At 41.8% G+C, this 21,820-nt stretch overlaps 1 protein-coding gene across 1 annotated transcript in view; it reads left to right on the top strand.

Annotated features, from left to right (window-relative positions):
- Nucleotides 1-21,820, top strand: part of ITK (IL2 inducible T cell kinase) — a 74,964-nt gene that overhangs the window by 44,421 nt on the left and 8,723 nt on the right. The window contains exons 7-15 of the mRNA XM_008015137.3: nt 3,597-3,662; nt 7,720-7,774; nt 13,501-13,583; nt 15,436-15,569; nt 16,958-17,032; nt 19,005-19,176; nt 19,646-19,862; nt 21,104-21,168; nt 21,259-21,377. Coding sequence (XP_008013328.1) covers nt 3,597-3,662; nt 7,720-7,774; nt 13,501-13,583; nt 15,436-15,569; nt 16,958-17,032; nt 19,005-19,176; nt 19,646-19,862; nt 21,104-21,168; nt 21,259-21,377 — 986 coding nt within the window. The remainder of the gene's footprint in view (nt 1-3,596; nt 3,663-7,719; nt 7,775-13,500; nt 13,584-15,435; nt 15,570-16,957; nt 17,033-19,004; nt 19,177-19,645; nt 19,863-21,103; nt 21,169-21,258; nt 21,378-21,820) is intronic.

Below are 21,820 nucleotides of genomic sequence, written 5' to 3'. Positions count from 1 at the left end.
TGCTCTATCAACCAGGTTGGAGTGCAGTGGCACTCTCACAGTTCACTGCAGCCTTGACCTCTCAGGCTCCAGTGATCCTCCCACCTCAGACCCCTGCGTGGTTGAGACTGTAGGCACACACCACCATGCCTAGATAATTTTTAAATTTTTTGTAGAAGTGGGGTCTCATTGTGTTGCCTGGGCTTGTCTCAAACCACTGTATTCAAGCAATTCTCCTTCTTTGGTCTCCCAAAGTAGCTGGGATTACAGGCGTGAGCCACCAGGCCTGGCCTATATGTCACATTTCTAACTGTGCAACAGTTGAGTCAGAGTATGTGATATCTTAATTTTGCCATGTAATTTCCTCACAAAGCTTGCCAAATTTACATTCCTGCTAATGGAGTTATGGAAGTGCCAAGACTGGGTATCATTGAACTTTTTTAAAAAAGCCAATCTGATGGGTTAAAAAAAAGAAAAGAGGGGCACAAATATCTTTAAGGATAAGGCTTTACCTTTTACATACACCAAAATTTACATTTTCAAAGTGCTTCCTCTTTAGGTAGGCTCATCAACTCCATTGCAGGGGTAGGAAAGACAGAAGTGAGATAGGGTAAAAGGTGACGAGATTCAGAACAATGGTTTGAGAGGCAGTGTAGTTTGCTAGCTAAGAACAGACTCCAACTCTCCTCTCCTGGAACCTCCCTCTTTAGTTGATTCATGAAGACAATTAAGGGTGGTCACATCACCTTTTCTTTGTCCATTATAGACAGGCCCATATCTGAAATAGGTTCAAGGCTGTCTACAGGGTCTACAAACACCAAAGGGACTTAGAAATTCATTAGTTCAATCAACTGACTTTATTTAGCATATCTAATGTACCAGGAAATTTCTTCTAGGTCTTACTTCCCCAAATGATAGTTAAACCCTTCATTTGGTGAGTTGTGGAAAGGCTTAACTATGCACTTCAAAGGGCATCAAAGAGGACACCCCAGCAGCCAGTCAGCATTATGGAATTTCCCCAGTTTGCTTTGTGATAGTGTGGTATAGTGGAAAGTACACAAGATGGGGAGACAGAGGACTCGGACTTTATCAGCTACTCTTGTCATATGTAGCTGAGGATTCACAGATGAGCATGTCATATGTGTGACCATGTCATTCACAGATGACCAAGTCACTTTTCCGCTGTGAATCCATTTCCTGAACTGTAAAATGCAGATGATAATGTCAGCTTTGTCTATATCACAGTGTTGAGAAAATCAATGAGATGATGGAAGTGAAAGAGCTTTGGGAAGTCTACGTATCCACATACAAGTATGAGAGTTATCATTTGTGTAGATGGCCCAGCTTTGGGTGGCATATTCTATTGAAAAGCAAAATATTACTTGATCCATTAATATAATTCTAAAAGTATGGTATGGCAACACCAGACACAGTTAAGGGGATTACAAGAGTGATACAGAAGGAATGGCAAATTTCAGAATAAGCTGACTTTCTTCGGTTGGAATGGCTGCCTTGAGCACTGTGCGAAGGATGATTCTGAGGGCAGATGTCCAATTCTGCAAAGAAACTATGCCGTGATTGCTTAGCAATGTCTGCCAGAGGAGTGAAATATAAGATAATCATCCTGTATTTGGCATCGCCAGTCTCGATTTCTTCACTCTTCACAACTCTGTGCACCGATTACACATTTCCCATAAACATAATCACTAGATTGAAAATTGGCCTTATTATAAGAAAATTAGAACATGTTATGGAATAAAGAGCAATAAACTATCAGGCATCTTTTTTTGTTTTGTTTTGTTTTGTTTTTTTGTTTTTTTGAGACAGAGTCTTGCTCTGTGACCCAGGCCAGGGTGCAGTGGCATGATCTCGGCTCATGGCAACCTCCATACCACCACCCCCACCCGCCACCACCCAGGTTAAACGAGTCTCATGCCTCAGCCTCCCAAGCAGCTGAGACTACAGGTGCATGCCACCACACCCGGCTAATTTTTATATATTTTCTAGAGACAGCGTTTCACCATGTTGCCCAGGTTGGTCTCAAACTCCTGAGCTCAAGTGATCCACCCCCCTCAGCCTCCCAAAGTACTAGGATTACAGGCGTGAGCCACTGCGCCCAGCCTATCAGTCATCTTTTTACATTGGCATAGTATGGAGTATCTACTTAAACTAGATTTTAAGTATAATCTAATTTAAGCCCTTCATTTGACGGGTATAAAGTCAGAGATCCAGAGAGCGGAAGGGATGCCACTTTCACCTTGTGGTATTAAATGAGATAATGAACGTAAAAGTGCTTTGAAAACTACAAAGTTGGCCGGGCACGGTGGCTCAAGCCTGTAATCCCAGCACTTTGGGAGGCCGAGATGGGCGGATCACGAGGTCAGGAGATCGACACCATCCTGGCTAACACGGTGAAACCCCATCTCTACTAAAAAGTACAAAAAACTAGCCGGGCGAGGTGGCGGGCGCCTGTAGTCCCAGCTACTCGGGAGGCTGAGGCAGGAGAATGGTGTGAACCCGGGAGGTGGAGCTTGCAGTGAGCTGAGATCCGGCCACTGCCCTCCAGCCTGGGTGACAGAGCCAGACTCCGTCTCAAAAAAAAAAAAAAGAAAACTACAAAGTTATACACAAATGTAAAGAAGTTTGATATTCTTATTTTGTTTATTATGTTTTTTGTTTATGCACAATTATTAATTCTTGCTCAAAAGTGACTCCTGATCCCCAAATCTAGCCTAGCTTTATCCTTTTTTCTTGTGTTTATACCATTCATATCTGAAGAAGCTCAATTAGGGAGGCCTTACATTAAAAAGCTTACAATGCCAACTGGTAGTGTCTTTTAGAATCTGTGGTTGGAAAGTCATCTTTTATATTTTAATTATTTTCGCTTCCTGACTATAAAATGATAGTACTAAAGTGGAAAAAAATGTTGATTATCACACAAAAATGTTTCCTTATAGAAAATAGAGAATGAATATTAATCTTTTTTTCCAGTAGAGGAAATTTCACAATAAGGAGAGCAGCAAGCAGAACTTTTTAAGTAAAATCGCCACTTCTTTTCTATTATGTTTCATATTTTAGTAGTGAAATCAACCTGCCTTTAACAGACAGCAAGTTGCTATTAGTTTTACCAGTTTCTTTCTTTCTTTTTTTTTTTTTTTTTTTTTTTTGAGACAGAGTCTTGCTCTGTTGCACAGGCTGGAGTGCAGTGACATGATCTCGGCTTACTGCAACCTCTGCCTCCTGGGTTCAAGCGATTCTTCTGCCTCAGCCTCCCAAGTAGCTGTGACTACAGGCATGCACCACCATGCCTGGCTAATTTTTTTTTTTTTTTCTTGTAGTTTTAGTAGAGACAGGGTTTCACCATATTGGCCAGGCTGGTCTTGAACTCCTGACCTCGTGATCTATCTGCCTCAGCCTCCAAAAGTGCTGGGATTACAGGCGTGAGCCACCGCCCCTGGCCTACCAATTCTTTTATTCTAAATTTTAAAATGGCTTATCGCAAATGCCAAGTAATATGATATTTCCCAATCTTTAAATGACTTTTAATGGATTAAACCTATAAGACAATGTAAAACTTAGTTCTTTGTAGTTCTAAACACTAATTTTCCTTTTAACAGGCATGAAGGATATGTACCAAGCAGTTATCTGGTGGAAAAATCTCCAAATAATCTGGAAACCTATGAGTAAGATATTTTATTTGTTTTTGGAAAATACAGTCCTAAGGAATCCTCCCTAGGTTAGGAATAAATTATTGGTTGACTGTAAAAATACCAGATGATCTCTATTGCAATAGTAATGTTCACACATACCACCCAGCTCTTGATTCCGAAATAACACTTTCCACTAAAAAGAACCAGGACTTTCTGGAGAAAAGTCTTGGGGTAGGGATAGAACAAAAAAGAACTTGGAACATCCTTTTGTGCCAGAAAGTAAAGAAGTACTTAAAAATAAATTTTTATTTTTTATTTTTACTTTTTGAGACAGGGTCTTGCTGTCGCCCAGGCTGGAGTGCAGTAGTGTGATCTCGGCCCATTGCAACCTCAACCTATGGGGCTCAAGCACTCCTCAGCCTCCCGAGTAGCTGGGACTATAGGCACATGCCACTTTGTCCAGCTAATCTGTAAATTTTTTGTAGAGACAGGATCTCGCTAGATTGTCCAGGCTGGTCATGAACTTCTGGGCTCTAGTGATGCTCCCACCCTGGCCTCCCAAACTACTGGGATCACAGGTGTGAACCGCTGTGCCCAGCCAAAAAGATGTGGGCATGTCAAATGAGCACAGTAGTTGGCTCTAACGGGCTCCATTTGATGAAATCTGGGACAATTTCAGTATCAAAATAAATAATGAGTATTAAAATAAGTAATAGACTAGAAACCATTGAATAATATAAGAATCTGTAATAAATAGATAGGCTGATAGATAAATAAAGAAGTGAATAAATAAAAAGGAAAGGGTTTTTCTTATAGTAGAATGCCAACTAATGAATGATAAAGTTTAAAAATCATCATTTTGTAACCCAGAGTATCAACTGATTCAGGCAAGAATCCTCGATGAAGGTCACCACTAGCAGGTTAAAGTTTGATGAGCTATGGGATATTTACATAGTCTCAAAGTATCTCCTCACAAATCACTTGTAATTACAAAGTGGAGGTAACTAGTAGGCCCATCTTAAACAGTCAATCCAAATGCACATAAATAATGGAGCAAAAAGATATCTTGTGTCTCCTTATGTGATGCACTGAGAAGGGCACACATCACTTCTGTGATATTCCTGCTCAAAGAATGCACAACATGAATTTACTCATGAGGATATATTCATAAGGATATATTAGACAAAGTCAAATTAGGGAATATTCTCTAAAATTAATGTCTTGTGCTCTTAAAAAAAAAATCATTAATATCATGAAAGACACAACAGGCTGAGAAACTGGTCCATATTTAAAAAGACAAAAGAGGCCAGGTGCAGTGGCCCACGCCTGTAATCCCAATACTTTGGGAGGCCGAGACAAGTGGATCACCTGAGGTCAGGAATGAGACCAGCCTGATCAACATGGTGAAACTAAAAATATTCTACTAAATGTAATACCAGTTTGAAAGTTTAGCAAATATCTCTACTAAAAATACAAAATTAGCCAGGCATGGTGGCGCATGCCTGTAATCCCATATACTCGGGAGGCTGAGGCAGGAGAATTGCTTGAACCCAGGAGGTGGAAGTTGCTGTGAGCCAAGATTGCGCCATTGCACTCCAGCCTGGGCAACAAGAGCAAAACTCCATCTAAAAAAAAAAAGAGAGAGAGAGAGAGAGAGAGAGAAAAGACTAAAGAGACATGGTAACTAAATACCGTGGTGAACCTGGGCTGGATCTTGAACCATACAAAAAATATTTTTTGTTATAATACACATTATTGGGACAACCGATAAGATTTGAATAAGATCTGCAGTTAAGTACTAGTATTATGTAGATCTTAAATCTCATGATTTTGGTAATTGTACTGTGGTTAGATAAGGGTATACTCTGTGTCTTAGGAGATAGACACAGAAGTACTTAGGAGTAAAAGTCAATTCTCAAATAGTTCAGAAGAAAAGTCAATCTATGTCTATCTAAAGGGAATAGTAAAGCAAATGTATAAAATATTAGCAATTGGCTCACCTGGGTGATGTGTAGATGAGGGTTCTTTTACACTATTTTACAGCTTTTCTGTAAGTTTGAAATTATTTAAAAATTTTTAAAAACTAATTACTCACTAAATATAAGATACCAGGCCTAAAGAATAATGCTAATAAGGACACCTATTAACGCAATAGGGTTCTTAATTCAAATGTGGTCGAGTTATTTGTTGCTGAAATTCTAGTAGATTCTTTAGTGAAGAACCGTCATTTTCTTTAGTCTCTCAACCTGGTTTGTTTTGGTCAAGTATGTGTGAGTAACCCTTCCCTCAGTGAACAGAAGAGTCGTCAGTTCTAAGAATTTTTGAGCTGACATAAAACATATAGGATATATGCTTAAATAAAATAACAAAATTATAGGCAGTACCTTTGAAGAAAAAACAATAAGCATTATTTCAAATGACCACTAAACTGTGTAGTTTTGTTTGTTCATCTTTGCTTTTAATCAGAATCTCTTTGCTTATGATCAAAGGAGCAAACTCAAAATTCCAACAGGATAAGCAATAGGAAATGGTGATGCCTGGAGCAAATAAAAAAAGTCTATTCACCCACCTAAAGGTATTTTAAGCCATTTCAAAAATAAAACACTATACCATGCAAACAAAACAATCTAGTTATACTGTGCATTTTCAGTTTGCATTCTCCAGATTATGAATCTCAGCTGGAAAATAACACGACTTACAAGCAAACATTCAGATATTTAGTATATAACTGGATATAGGAAAGATTCCAGTATGATAACTTTTGATTCGTGAACTTAGTGTTGTCTAGTTTCAGGTGAGATCTGCTTAAGTACTTAAAAATGTACCACGTGATAACATAGTCATGGGTTGGTAAATTGAATGGATTCAGGTCTCCTGCCTTGGTTTGCAGTCATGACCTTAAGCAAGTTACCTCATCCTATTTGAGTTCTGATCCCTTCTCCATAAAACGAAGGCTCAGACAAGATGAAGGAAAGCAAATCATGACTCTCTTGCTGGCATTCCCTTCCCGTGCACTGAGGTCAGGTAGATATCACCCTTTGATAGTGAAACTATTTACCCACCGTGCTGGTGACAACCTTTTCAATGCACAGCTCTAGGCAGCCACTACTATCGCTGGGGGCTTGTGTATGAGATGAAGCCTATATTTTCCCAATCCTCAGTTAGATAATCTCTAAGAGCCCATGTTCGTGTAATGTAGGTACTATTCTGTCTTATAATGTTCAAAAACCTCTAACGAATCCATGAATTCCTTTAATCATGGCTACTCTCAAATAGCCAAACAAGTTTATTAAGTGATATTTCTTCCCTACCCAGAACTTCTTTCCTCCTGGATTTATTAATTTTCAAAACTGATTATTAACCGAGGATCAGTCTGCCTCCTTTTACCTAAAAGGAGCCAGAGAGGTTAGGATGTTGGCTCAAAGATTGTTAACAACATAAAAAAAAACCTTCATCCCTAAAAATCATTTGTGTTCTTCTTTACCATTTTATAGTTGTTTTTCACTAGACAACAAAATTATAAAAATAATGCAATTACTTGGCAGAATGTCTGGAAGACCAGTCTTAAAGAGGAAAATACTACAGTTGCTTTAAAAGGATATTTGCTAAACTTTCAAACTGGTATTACATTTTTATAGCTGCACTAGCACCCTCCTCCTTACAACCAACTGCCTACTGACTTCTGAAACGAAGAGGAAAGTTAATGTTTTCTACAACTTTATTTTAGAAAATTTCCAACATATGCAAAAGTAGAGAGAATAATATAATGAATATCCATGTTCCCCAAACCCAGCATCAACAATGATCGATATTTTGCCAATTCTGTTTCATGTGTTTCTTTCCAATTAAACATTTTAATACCTGGAAATGAATCATGCATTTGCTTTTGAGTTTAAAGGCACTGGTAGAAATATATGTGTGCAGGCTTGTTAAATAAGTTAATAAGTAAAATATACTTAAAATTTGTTTAAAAATTTGTTTAAAGCACTGTCAGAAATAAAAAATGACCATGTGATTTTCTAGCATTGTCTTTTATAAATAATGACACTTTAAAATATGTCATTGACATATGACTTTTACTTGCTTTCAGGTGGTACAATAAGAGTATCAGCCGAGACAAAGCTGAAAAACTTCTTTGGGACACAGTAAGTCTCCTTAACCTGTCTTTTGACATAAAACAAAATGAATTAAGTGCAGTGTCTCATGCCTGGAATCCCAGCAATTTGGCAGGTCAAGGTAGGAGGATCACTTGAGCCCAGCAGTTCAAGGTTACAGTGAGCTGTGATTGTACCACTGCACTTCAGCCTGGGCAAGATCAAGAACCTGTCAAAAGAAGGAAGGAAGGGAGGAAGGGAGGAAGGAAGGAAGGGAGGGAGGGAGGGAGGAAGGGAAGGAGGGAGGGAGGGGAAGAAAGGGAAAAAGGAAAGAAAGAATTGTCTTGTTTTTTCAGCCTTGCTGTGTTTTATGCCCATGCAGTGGATCGATAGGTTGGATTAACAATAGTTTTCGTGTCTGGTGAAAATATTCTGGGAATTTACAGGACTAGCAAACCACAGGATGAGAAACCTGGGCTTGGCATTGGCGTGCAGACATCACCACAGCTACAGCAGTCTTTATGAGTGGTGATGGCTGGCCATGGAGTGCCATCAGGGCTGGTCTGCCATGCCTTCTTCTCGGTGTAGGTCAGAGGTGCCTGTGACTCTGATTCAGCCTGGCTGGGCTGTGAGTCCAGACGGAACATAGCACTTGTTTTAACAGTTATTCTTTAAAGCCATGCATAGCAGGACTGATTTTACTCAGGGATGTCAAGATTAAGGGAGAAAGGGAAGAGAAAAGTAGAAAACACAGTATGGTGGGGCAGGTACTGGGCTCTAGTTCCTGTTAAGTCATCAAATCAGTGTGTGACTTTGGGGACCTCTCTTCTTCCTTCTGGGCCTCAGTTTATCAATGAGTAGAAGGGAAGCATTGGATTAAGTCAGGGATGGCAATTCCCCAGCCCTTATCCTGCCACTTTCTGCTCCTTGTCCTGTGACTAACACGGCTAACCATAGTCCATGGCATTGGGACTCTTGGGAAACAAGACAAATGCTGAAAAAAGAGCAAGCAAATCATCTAAAATAAACTGAGGTAAACTCCAGAGGAGTTGGGAAAGATTCCATGAAGGAAAAGAAGTTGAGCTGAGTCCTTACTGAACTCTGGTCTCTCCTTGGCTCTGCACCAACTCAGTACTTGTTTCCTGTGGGTTCCCCCAAAAAAAACACAGAATTGTTTTTTTGAATTTTTTAGAATTGCTGGGAAATGTTCAAAAGTACAGATTCCCAGGTCCCACTCCAGATCCACAGAATCAGTGTCTCCAGCATTAGTTCCTGGGAATCTGTACTTTCTCAAGTTAAATTTACAATGCAAGTGTAGCCAGCTCAAACCTGGCGCCGCCAGTCTGTGTTAATGGATAACAAAGTAGAACTTGATTAATATGAACTAATTGAGTGGAGTGCAAAATTAATTAAAACTCTGAATTACACTGTGTTTAAACAAGTGTAGTTTTGTTATATTAAATCACACATCAGTTAATGTCGTCTGTGGAGCACTTCAAACAGCCCACGTTAATAACTTCCTAAAGATGATTCCTGTATTACAGCAGTTCTTGTGAGGTGCTAAGTCCATTTTGCTTGCTCTGGCAGTTGAAACATTCCTCCTTATTGATATATATGAATGTGGAGGGGAGTTGTTTGTTTTGTTTGTTTGCTTGTTTATTTATTTGTTTATTTACTTATTTTGAAACAGAGTCTTGCTCTGTCACCCAGGCTGGAGTGTAGTGGCCTGATCTTGGCTCATCGCAACCTCCGCTGCCTGGGTTCAAGTTATTCTCCTGCCTCAGCCTCCTAGGTAGTTGGGATTACAAGCACATGCCACCACACCCAACTCGTTGTAGTTTTGCTAGAGACAGGGTGTCGCCCTGTTGGCCAGACTGGTCTCGAACTCCTGACCTCAGGTGATCCACCCACCTTGGCCTCCTAAAGTGCTGGGATTACAGGCATGAGCCACCATGCCCAGCCTCTTTACTAATATTTTGAGCTACTTTACCAAATTCTCTTCTCCTCCTTAGGTAAATATGAGGGCAAACTTCAAACTTAGCCCAGATTCTGGATAGAATTGAATGGCATTTTCTTGCTATTTTTCACTGTTTTTGAATGCTGTTTTTGAAACAGTAGCTGTATTATTTCTAGGTGTATTTAGAGTCTTTTTATCTAATAAGTATAGGACCTTTAAGAGAGGAATTGCTGCATAGTATTCCATGGTGTATATGTGCCACATTTTCTTTGTCCAGTCTATCATTGATGGGCATTTGGGTTGGTAAAAGGATGAGTTCAGGTCCTTTGCAGGGACATGGATGAAGCTGGAAACCATCATTCTCAGCAAACTAACACAGGAACAGAAAACCAAACACTGCATGTTCTCACTCATAAGTGGGAGTTGACAATGAGAACACATGGACATGTGGGGGGAACATCACACACCGGGGTCTGTTGGTGGGTGGGGGGCTTGGGGAGGGAGAGCATTAGGAGAAATACCTAATGTAGATGACGGGTTGATGGGTGCAGCAAACCACTGTGGCGCATGTATACCTATGTAACAAACCTGCACGTTCTACGCATGTACCCCAGAACTTAAAGTATAATAAAAATAAAAGAGATGAATTGATTCATTACACCTTTTTATGAACTAAAACTCCTGGTGTACTGCCTCATACATATTTTGCCACTATACTATAAACGTTTTATCTTGTTCCTGCTGTACCTAGGCACCCAAAAGTGTATCTAGCCCCTTGTAGTTGTGCAATGAATATTTGTTGAATGAATGAATGAATGAATACATTGAATACTTAATAAATATTTTTAAACTAACAACTCCGCTTAATGGGGACCTGGGTGATCATAAGCATCACTGCAGGAGCTTTTTAAAAATACAAATTGCTGGACTCCAGGCCTATCCAATCAGAACCTCTAGAAGTGGCACCCAAGTTACTCTGAGACTTACCCACATTTGGGAGCCACTAAAAAGCATCTCCTAATGTGCTGTATCAGTTCTTCCAATGTTGCCTCCTCCAAGAAGTCTCTCGTGCCTTCCCTCGCCCTAGCTATGGAAAATGGTTTTTCTTGCCTTTGAACCCTTATAGGTCAAATGTTATTATTAGTATTATTACTTCTCCAGTGGCTCTGTTCTCACTCTGCCTCCAATCTCAGCAGTTTCTCTTCTGTCTTTACCCATCTAGGTAGATGGTAAATTCCTTGGAAGTGGGTACTCTGTAATTCACTTAGAACACCTTACAACATCTCACACATGGGGTGACCTGAAGTTCAGACATTATAAACTGTCATTGAAGACTCAATGTTGACTTAATAATTGATTTGTTTCAAGAGAAGAAAAGCACCACCTCCAGAATGAAAGATGGCTGTACGTCAGAGACACTGTTAAAATATAATGCAGCGTAATGAGACTATGAATTATCAGTCCATCTTTTCACAGTGACTTAACCTGTGTGTTGAGATTATCTTCTGAAAGGTCACCTTCAAATTATATGAACAGAAAGAAAGAAAAATACTCCTAACATATCCAACATGTCTCAGATGGAGACTGACAATGGAATAATTACTTCTAATAAGTAGCATAACATAGCATGTGATAGTAATGGTCAATAATAACTCTAATAGTCCTTGTTCTGGTATTGTACTCCAGGAGTAATTCTAGGCCCATTACCTTAATTCTCCCAACAACCTTCCAACGGTTATTTAGAGGAAACTAAAGCTTATATAGTTACTCATCTTTATAAGTTCCTTTTAAGGCCAGGCGCAGTGGCTCACACCTATAATCCCAGCACTTTGGGAGGCCGAGGCAGGTAGATCACTGGAGGTCAGGAGTTCAAGACCAGCCTGGCCAACATAGTGAAACCTCATCTCTACTAAAAATACAAAAAATTAACCAGGCATGGTGGCAGGCACCTGTAATCTCAGCTACTCAGGAGGTTGAGGCAAAACAATCGCTTGAACCCAGGAAGTGGAGGTTGCGGTGAGCTGAGATTGTGCAACTGCATTCCAGCCTGGACGACAGAATGAGACTCCGTCTCAAAAAAAAAAAAAAAAAAAAAAAAGAAAAGAAAATTCATTTTAAACCCAGAGATTCTAGAATTCAAACAATTAGCATGGGCCACTGTGTGTGTGCACAGGTGTGCACCCATAGGCAAACCATCTTTGTAGTTGTGGGATATAGGGATTTGCATTGTTGTAGGTTCTACATACTTTGTTCCTTATGCTCCAAGTATATGCCGTCTGCACAAGGTTCTTGTCTAACTCTGACCTTTACTTAGGGCCCTCACTATGTCTAAGTTAAGTGAATCATAATATTAGGCTTAATAAATGTTACCAGCGCAAATTTACAGCGGAGTAGGAACAGAGTGTTAGATATGAAGGACTTAAAATAGATTTCTTATTTTTTAATTTCCACCAAGAATGAATAAAATGGTATGTCCGTTTATTAGTGCTTATTTCATCAGTGCTGGCAAAATTGTCAGGGTGGCGAAAGTTACATTCTCAGGGCACTCCCTTCTTCCCACCTCTCTCATGAAACCAGAAGCTTAATGTTCTCTTTCCTTCTGCCCTGCAGCCAAATTCTCACTCTGGAAAGGGCATAAGAAATATATTATCATTAAGAGAATCCTGACACACTGTTAGTAGGAATGTTCATTAGTTCAGCCCCTGTGGAAAGCAGTTTGGAGATTTCTCAAAGAACTAAAAATAAAATTATTATTCAACCCAACAATCCTATTGGTGGGTAAATACCCGATGGAGAATACATTATTCTACCTAAAAGACACCTGCACTCTTCATAATAGCAAAGACGTGGAATCAACCTAGGTGCCTATCAACAGTGGATTGGATAAAGAAAATTTGGCACACCAATTTTCTTTGTATGCAGCCCTAAAAAAGAACAAAATTGTGCATTTTGCAGCAACACAGGTGCACTTGGAAGAATTATCCTAGGTGAATTAACACAGAAACGGAAAACCAAATACCACATGTTCTCACTTATAAGTGAGAGCTAAACAGACATCAAGATAGGAATAATAGACAGTGGGGACTCCAAAAGTGGGAAGGAAGGGAGAGTGGCAAGGACTGAAAAACTGCCTATTGGGTAATATGTTCACTATCTAGCTAATGGGTTCAATAGAAGCCCAAATCTCAGCAACACGAAATAATTCCATGTAACAAACCTGCACACATACCCCCGAATCTAAAAAAAATTTAAAAGTTTTATATTCCCATTAAGACACTGATGAAGTTTCAGGACAGTTTTGTGACTTTGTAGGGGAATGGAGAAGCAGCTTCTAACTTTCTTTGAAAGGAGGCATCTGGAGTAGTAGACCAAGCCTGGGCTTTGCTTGCATGCCAGAGTTCAAATCCCAATTCTGTCACTTTCTAGTTGTGGGTGGCGGGAATGCCACTTAAGCTCTCTGGCACTCAGTGTCCTTGGCAGTTAAGGATACCAATATCCAGATGGCAATATTGTGGTAAGAGTTGGAAAATATCTGTAAAGAGTCTGATCCATGCGGAGCTCTAAAAGGGCAGAGCTTATGTCTGTCTGTTTCCATTCATGGTTCATGTCAGCCCGAGAACAGTCTGGGATCCACGTCGGAGACCAAGGAATATCTACTGAAGGACAGGAGTAAATGAAACGGTAGCCATTCTTACTGAAATCTGCTCTATGCCAAGTGGGCCTACAGTATTTCCTCCTTCTGTGGGCAAGAAAGTGGAGCTGGAGGAATAAGCCTGGCTTCCTGAGATCACTAACCTTCCATTCTTTCTAACCATTCCAGGGCAAAGAAGGAGCCTTCATGGTAAGAGATTCCAGGACTCCGGGAACATACACCGTGTCCGTTTTCACCAAGGCTGTTGTGAGGTATGGAGCTAAGTGCTCAGCAAAGTGGAGAGAAACACTTCTGAAGTGTGTGAGCATTGGGGTACAGACAACAAAGTCAGACAGTGCAAGAGGTAGAGGCTCACTAGAAATGGTCCGTTTTCCCTCTTTACTCTGAGGAAACCAAGGCCATGGAGATCAAGGATAGAACTTAAGAGACTTAGAAAGTGACAGAGCTGGGGGTGGATGCCAGGTCCTCTTTCAATTAGCATCTCCGATTTTAGAGTTCTAAAGACATAAAATACCTGGCACTGTATTGGATGAGAATATAATTTAATACATAGAATAACAGAAGAGATATTTCTATCTGGAAGCAAAAATATATGAACTGCAGTTCTGGCTCTGCTCATAAAACTACCTACCATTAGCTGAATCTTTATTATATGCCAGAAAATATGCAGACCATTTCCAATCCTAAGAAGCCCTGAAGGCAGGTATTACTATGCTCATTTCACACAGAAGAAACTAAGGTTCAGGAGCTGATGGTGCCTCCCTATGGCCGTGGATCTGAAGGGGCCAAGGCACCTCCAGCCTCCAGCCAACTGGACTGCAAGACCCTTGCTCCTTTTCTGCCCCTCTGGGCCTGTTTCTTCTCTGTAAAATGATGTCTAAGAACCTATCTAGGGCTCAAATTCCCTTCTAATTAGAACATTAGTTAGAACTAAGCTGTTTGACAATGACCCAAGTGCAGTCAGAATTAAGAGAAGAGACAAATAATTTTTAAGGTGTCTTTGGAAAAAATTTTTTGGAAGACTGAGACTGTGAGCAGGACGTGGAGCAAGGGCAGGTGGCAAAGAGGAAGGGCCTGATCCAGGGATGGGAGGGAACACAGGGGCTGTGCCTCTGCCATGGCTGGGAGACAGTAAGGAGGTGACCTGCAATCCCACAGGTATGATGGCGAAGGGATGAAACATACAGTCTGTGTTGAGGCTCCCCACAACTACCCCCAGCTTCAGGAACTCACTAGGAGGCCTTACAGGACTAAGACTTATTGAGATTTAATACAGCAAAGCGATACAAAGCAAAAACAGCAAAGGGAAAAGACACATGGGACAAAATCTAGAGGCCACAAAACACAAGCTTCTGAGAGTCCCCTCTCACCGGAGCCACACAGGATGTGCTTAACTCCTCCAGCGACAAGTCGTAACCACACGTGAGCACTGTCTACCAGGGGAACTCATCAGAGACTCGGTGCCCAAGGCTTTTATTGGAGGCTGTTTCCATAGACAGCCCCTGCCTAGCACATGCCAAAATTCCAGATACCCAAAAGGAAAACAAGGGTTCACCATAAATCACACTGTTTCTAGCAAACAGTTTAGGCACAGCTCACCACCCTTATCAGTTAGAGAAAGAGCCCTCCCGAAATCCCAGTTCCCCAACACCAGCCAAGGGCTAAGCGTGCAAGCAGGCCTTTCTAAGGAGAGTAGTCGGGCCTGTTAGGTTCATCCTGTGCAGCATAAAGTCAAGTAAGTGTGAAGGGGTCAGAGAAGCTTTCTGAACGTATGCTGACAATCAGTTAAATTCATAGAACAGGCAAGGCAATCACATAGCAAATATTTCCATTCATTCATTTTGTGGCAGTGGAAGAACCATCACCAATCCATCACAACACTGCTGTCCACTGGGTCCAGACACAACCTCAGAGTCCTTTTAAACACAGTATGCAGCACTCAGGGCCAACCTGTCGACACTGACTTACAAGTTGAACAATATCTACCATCTTGTGAGAGGTTACAAGACAAAGATAATAAGAACTTAATACTAGTAGACTTTTTTTTTTTTGTCTCAACATTGCTTCTTAATAATCACTACATTTACGCTTCATTTGTTTAAGTGAGAACAACCCCTGTATAAAGCACTATCACATCAAGGAAACAAATGACAATCCTAAGCGATACTATGTGGCTGAAAAGTTTGTGTTCGATTCCATCCCTCTTCTCATCAACTATCACCAACATAATGGAGGAGGTAAGCTCTAAAGCAGGGGTGGAGCAGGGCCGCCCAGCAGGAGGTGAGCAGCAGGTGAGCAAGCATTATTGCCTGACCGCCGCCTCCTGTCAGATCAGCTACATTAGATTCTCATAAGAGTGCAAACCCTATTGTGAACAGCACTTGTGGGATAGGTTGTGCGTGCCTTATAAGAATCAAATGCCTGATGATCTCAGATGGAACAGTTTCATCCTGAAAGCAACCCCCTGCCACACTCATCCATGGACAAACTGTCTTCCACGAAGTCGGTCCCTGGTGCCAAAAAGGTTGGGGACTGCTGCTCTAGAGGACAAAGCCAGAAGGCACCTGGGTTAGGCTTTTTTGAATTGCTGTCAAGGAATACCTGAGGCTGGGCAATTTATAAAGAAAAGAGGTTTAATTGGTCCATGGCTCTATAAGAAGCATGGTGCCAGCATCTTCTTGGCTCTTAGGGAGGCCTCAGGAAGCTTTCAGTCATGGCAGAAGGCAAAAGGGGAGCAGGAGTATCACATGGCAGGAGCATGAGCGAGGAGGGAGAAGGTGCCACAGACATTTAAACAATCAGGTCTTGCATGAACTCAGAGTGATAACTCATTTATTATCACAAGGACAGCACCAAGGCATTTGTGGGGGATCCTGCCCAATGACCCAAATACCTACCATCCCACCAGGCCCCACCTCCTTTCCTTTCTTTTTTTTTGGGGAGGGGGAGACAGAGTTTTGCTCTGTAGCCCAGGCGGGAGTGCAGTGGTTCAATCTTGGCTCATTGCAACCTCCACCTCCCAGGTTCAAGTGAATCTCCTGCCTCAGCCTCCTGATTAGCTGGGATTACAGGCATGTGCCACCACATCGGGCTAATTTTGGTATTTTTGGTAGGGATGGGGTTTCACCGCATTGGCCAGGCTGGTCTTGAACTCCTGACCTCAGGTAATCTGCCCACCTTAGCCTCCCAAAGTGCTGGGATTACAGGTGTAAGCCACCATGCCCAGCCAGCGATTACATTTCAACATGAGATTTGGAGGGAACAAACATCCAAACGATATCAGCACCCACACGGGAGACTTAATAAAAACTGGCAAAAGCCCACCCTGGTTTCTTTTTGACCATAAATAATAAACAAATATACAAATAGAAAAATATGACAAATATTTAATTATATTATATATCTTCTATTAGCAAGTTATCTTATGGAAATCATGAAATTTTACCACCTGCCCATCTGTGCCTATGATGTTTCCAAGGAGGGCGCGATATCAGTAATTAGGCTTTGGGATTTGTTTTCCAGAATAAAATTAGCTTTTGCATCTGATGATGATGATGATTATTAAGTTAGATGGTTGCTACAGCAAAGCCCTAACCACTGCTTCTTGGCTTTTCAATCATCCCAGGCCTGGTGACTCGACTCCGGTATCCAGTGTGTTTTGGGAGGCAGAAAGCTCCAGTTACAGCAGGACTGAGATACGGTGAGCAGTACAATCAGGAATGTAAACTCATGTCCCTCAAAGTCTGGGGCAAATTCTGAATAAACTGGCCATGAGTCTACCTGTTCCCCAGACTACAAATCACCATTAAAACAAGTATATTATATATCTAGAGATGATGGCACTAATGAATATTTACATTGTGTGTAAGAGAAGTACATACATAAGCATATTTCTCTAGGTCAAACCAGTGGCCATTGGTTTTAGTGAAGAGTTCATTAATGAAGTGTTTATTAAGCACCTACTTTGTACAGAGCACTCGACTAAATGCTATTAGAAAAATATTAGAAAACCATGCCTTAGCACTGTGTTTCCACCTATCTTCTAGAACTTTTATATCATCTAGTTGGTTGAGTAGCAGACTATTGCAAGAACTGCAAGCTGACAGCATCTGGAAGTATTTGTCTGCATAAGAGAGTGTTAAAATTCTTTGGAATGCCTTTAGGCATGGCATGATCTCCAGTGCTGCAGCCCCTACTATGTTTTCTTGTCCTATGGAACTGCTTCACTCACTTGGGATTATCTGCCTGGACTCTGAAGGCACATGGCTTTGCATAACCTTGGCCCCAGCTGTGCACTGCCTGTGGATTAGGCAGAAGGCTGCCTAATTTTCATTTCTTATCTCCTAGGTTGGTGGTTCTCAAACTTCAGTGTACATCAAAGTCTTCTAGAATGCTTATTAAAAATGTTGACTCCTGGCTCCTATCCAAACACTCACTAAAACGCAATCCTTGATAGGGTCTAGGAGTTTGCTTTTTTTTTTTTTTTTTTTTCCTGGCATGGTCTTGCTTTGTCACCCAGGCTGCAAATGCAGTGGCGTAATCACGGCTCACTGCTGCCTTGACCTCCTGGACTCAAGCAATCCTCCCACCTCAGCCTCCCAAGTAGCTATGACTACAGACACACGCTACCATGCCTGGCTAATTTTTAAAAATTTTTTGTAGAGACAGGGTCTCATTATCTTGCCCTGGCTGGTCTTAAACTCCTGGGCTCAAGCAATCCTCTTGCCTCGGCCTCCCAAAGTGTTGGGATGACAGGCATGAGCCACTGTGCCCAGCCGAGTCTACATTTTAAACAAGCATGCTAGGTGATTTTGATACAGGTGGTCAGAGGGCAATACTTTGAGAACCACTGCCACGCATGGGCTTCTGTATCCCTAACCAGCACCATGTCCGGCACATAGTAGGTGCTCAATACTGCTTGCTGTTGAGTCTCTGCCTCAAAGCAGTGGAAATCTTGCTGTTTAGGTACCAGACCAAGCATTGGAAAAGGATAATGCTTCTTTAGCCTCCTTATGAAAATAAGGGTATTCTAATAAATGTAGAATCTTAATGTGTCCATGCTGGATGGGATCTCAGATATTATCTGGTGATCCCACTCATTTGGTCGGTGAGGAAACCGAACCTTGGAATCTCGTATTTGTTTGTTAAACTTTTCTTGAGAACCTCCCATGTGCCAGACCCTGTGCTGGATTGTGCCTCTGCACAAACTGTCTTTGAATCTGTCTCTTTAACTGCCCGTCCGCCCCAGTAAGGCCTAATAGAGTTCTGCGTATATAGCAGATGCTCTTGATAGATGAACGCATGAAAGAATGATCAGCTCAAATGAAATTTACTTAGTGTGAAAAATGACAATAAAAACTTTAGAGTCAGACATAGAAAATGGTTGTGACATTGCAAGAACCCTTTCTTTAATATTTTGATTAACATGGTTTCTTTAATATCTTGATTAATGCCACTCTCCTTCTTCTTTCCACGTTACCTTCCCACACATATTTTCATAGTTTTCTAGCATATCCTATGTTATTAGGTGGGAAAAAAGATTATTTATTTGCCATCTTTGAATTATATTAACATAGGCTAAAATTCTAGATAGGGCTTTATAATCCCCTGGTATCCCAGTACCTTATATCTACCACTTGCTGACCCCAGGGAACTCTCTCTTTCTCTTCCAGGGAAATGGGTGATTGATCCCTCAGAACTCACTTTTGTACAAGAGATTGGCAGTGGGCAGTTTGGGTTGGTGCATCTGGGCTACTGGCTCAACAAGGACAAGGTGGCTATCAAAACCATTCGGGAAGGGGCTATGTCAGAAGAAGACTTCATAGAGGAGGCTGAAGTCATGATGTGAGTGCTCAAAACAGGGATATGCAGAAACTCTGGGTGGAGGAACATCAGTTCCGTGTTCTTGAAATGCCATTCAAATGCCATAGGGTACTATCTCCCTGTGCAAGCTCCCAGCAGTGGCTTCCTATCACACAGAGAATAAAATAAACTCTTCACAGTGGTCTCCAAGGCCCACCATAATCTGATCATGCCTACCTCCCCCTTCTCAGCTCCTACCCATCTCTCTTCCGGTCCATGACATGCCAGCCCCACTGGCCTCTGCTCATCTTCACACACACAGCTGACTCCTTGCCATTTGTCAGGTCTCAGCTCCAATGACATGTTTTTGTTTTGGGGAGGGAATGAATATTATTTTCATCCAAACCATAAATTAGACAAAATGACCATTGGCTATTTTGGTACCATAATATTTTCGGCATTTTGGGGAGGCTGAGTTTAGGCCATCTCACCCCTTGTCTTTTTCCTCTAGGAAACTGTCTCATCCCAAACTGGTCCAGCTGTATGGGGTGTGCCTGGAGCAGGCCCCCATCTGCCTGGTGTTTGAGTTCATGGAGCACGGCTGCCTGTCTGATTATCTACGCAGCCAGCGGGGACTTTTTGCTGCAGAGACCCTGCTGGGCATGTGTCTGGACGTGTGTGAGGGCATGGCCTACCTGGAAGAGGCATGTGTCATCCACAGAGACTTGGTATGAGCACGCAGGGTGAACACCCACAGGTCCAGGGTAAAGGGACAGGTCTCACTGAAATGACTGGGAATGCATTAATAAATAATGCATCACAGACAATCTCCTTTCCTCTCTCAACTTCTCCCTTCCTTCACCTACTTTGGGTGGTCCTAGTGGAAAGTGCTTCATGAGAACTTACTTCTGGGCCCTAATCCCAGTTCAAAGTCGTTCACCTCCTGCATTTCAGTTTATATTCTTCCAAAATGGAGATCACTGCCACCCCTTCTTAACCGCTCTGTGACTCAGTTTCCTCCTGGTAAATTGAGGAAACTGAGTTTGTCTGAAGGTGTTATTCAAGGGTCTACCAGAATCACACTGGGGAAGCCCTTAAGGTCCTCTCAGAATCTCTGGTGGCTGGGACTCCGGAATATTCATTTTAACACATTCCCCATATGATTTGTACACACATTAGAATTTGAGACATACGGCCGGGCGTGGTGGCTCATGCCTGTAATCCCAGCACGTTGGGAGGCCGAGGTGGGTGAATCACGAGGTCAGGATTTCGAGACCAGCCTGGCAAACATGGCGAAACCCGATCTTTACTAAAAATACAAAAAAATTAGCTGAGCTTAGTGGCGGGCACCTGTAACCCTAGCTACTCGGGAGGCTGAGGCAGGAGAATTGCTTGAACCCAGGAGGCAGAGGTTGCAGTGAGCTGAGATCATGCCACTGCACTCCAGCCTGGGCAACAGGGTAAGACTCCATCTAAAAAAAAAAAAATGGAGACACACTGGGGTGTTAATCTCTAAGGGCTCTTTCAAAGCAACATTGTATAATACTAATTAGGGGTCAGGTACTCTCCTTATTAAAGAATAGTTTTAAGAGGATTAACAACATCAAAACATTCTTAATCTAGTCAACTGGGAGACGCTTTCTTCCTGTTATCCCTGATGTTAACATTTCCTATCACATCAGGTTGCATTAGAGCCTATCTTTGGTTAGACAACACCAAGGATTTCTAATTAGAACTCAAGAATGGAGATAAACTTACTCATCTTGATAGTGGATCTTACACATTCAACTTTCCAGTTAACTTCTAGCAGGCATTTGTGAGGCTTAATTAACTTTTGTAAAGCTCCAGGATGCCCTTGTATGACAGCACTGCAGTAAAGCAAAGGACTGGGATTATAGGAGACTCCTTAACTACTGACGACCCATCAGCAGTTTTCCTCTCCCCCTTTGTTTGCCTGTCTCCTCTCCAGGCTGCCCGAAATTGTTTGGTGGGAGAAAATCAAGTCATCAAGGTGTCCGACTTTGGGATGACAAGGTAAAAGAGGGATGTGGTGCCAGTGAAGTCTCAGGAATGGGACTCAGGCCCCCGGAACATTCTGACCTTCTCCCTCCACTCTCTTCCCAGGTTCGTTCTTGATGATCAGTACACCAGTTCCACAGGCACCAAATTCCCGGTGAAGTGGGCATCCCCAGAAGTTTTCTCTTTCAGTCGCTATAGCAGCAAATCGGATGTGTGGTCATTTGGTAAGTGTCATGCTGGGCCCCACCGCCCCAAGATCTGGGCTGCAGGCCAGCTGTTTCCTTTATCAAATGCAGACAACCTTACCCACCCTGAACCCAGTATCGTATCATGAGGGTGTCCCACTGGAGGGTTGTGTAAGAAAGGCCCTGAAAACTATGAAAGGGCCTTCATTATTTTGTTTGTTTTTAGAGATATTGGACATGGTTGGGAGTTAACTTAAAGTGGAGACAGCGTTCTGGTGCCAGCTGCTGTGAAGTCAAAAGCTGGAGAAGTCAAGAGATTCAAATATGAGCCCCTTGAAGGCAGGGACCATGTTTTGTCCAACATTACATTTCCATACTTATCTCTTAATAAGTATTAATATTTATTCATTCAACAACAATTAACTGAGGATCTATTCTATGCCAAGGGCTAATCTAGGTGCTGAGGATGCAATGGTTCATAG

The sequence above is a fragment of the Chlorocebus sabaeus genome, chromosome 23 (genome assembly GCF_047675955.1).
Source record: "Chlorocebus sabaeus isolate Y175 chromosome 23, mChlSab1.0.hap1, whole genome shotgun sequence".
Taxonomy (NCBI): domain Eukaryota; kingdom Metazoa; phylum Chordata; class Mammalia; order Primates; family Cercopithecidae; genus Chlorocebus; species Chlorocebus sabaeus.
Note: the sequence above shows the minus strand (reverse complement) of the source record. Positions and strands in the feature narration are given on the sequence as shown.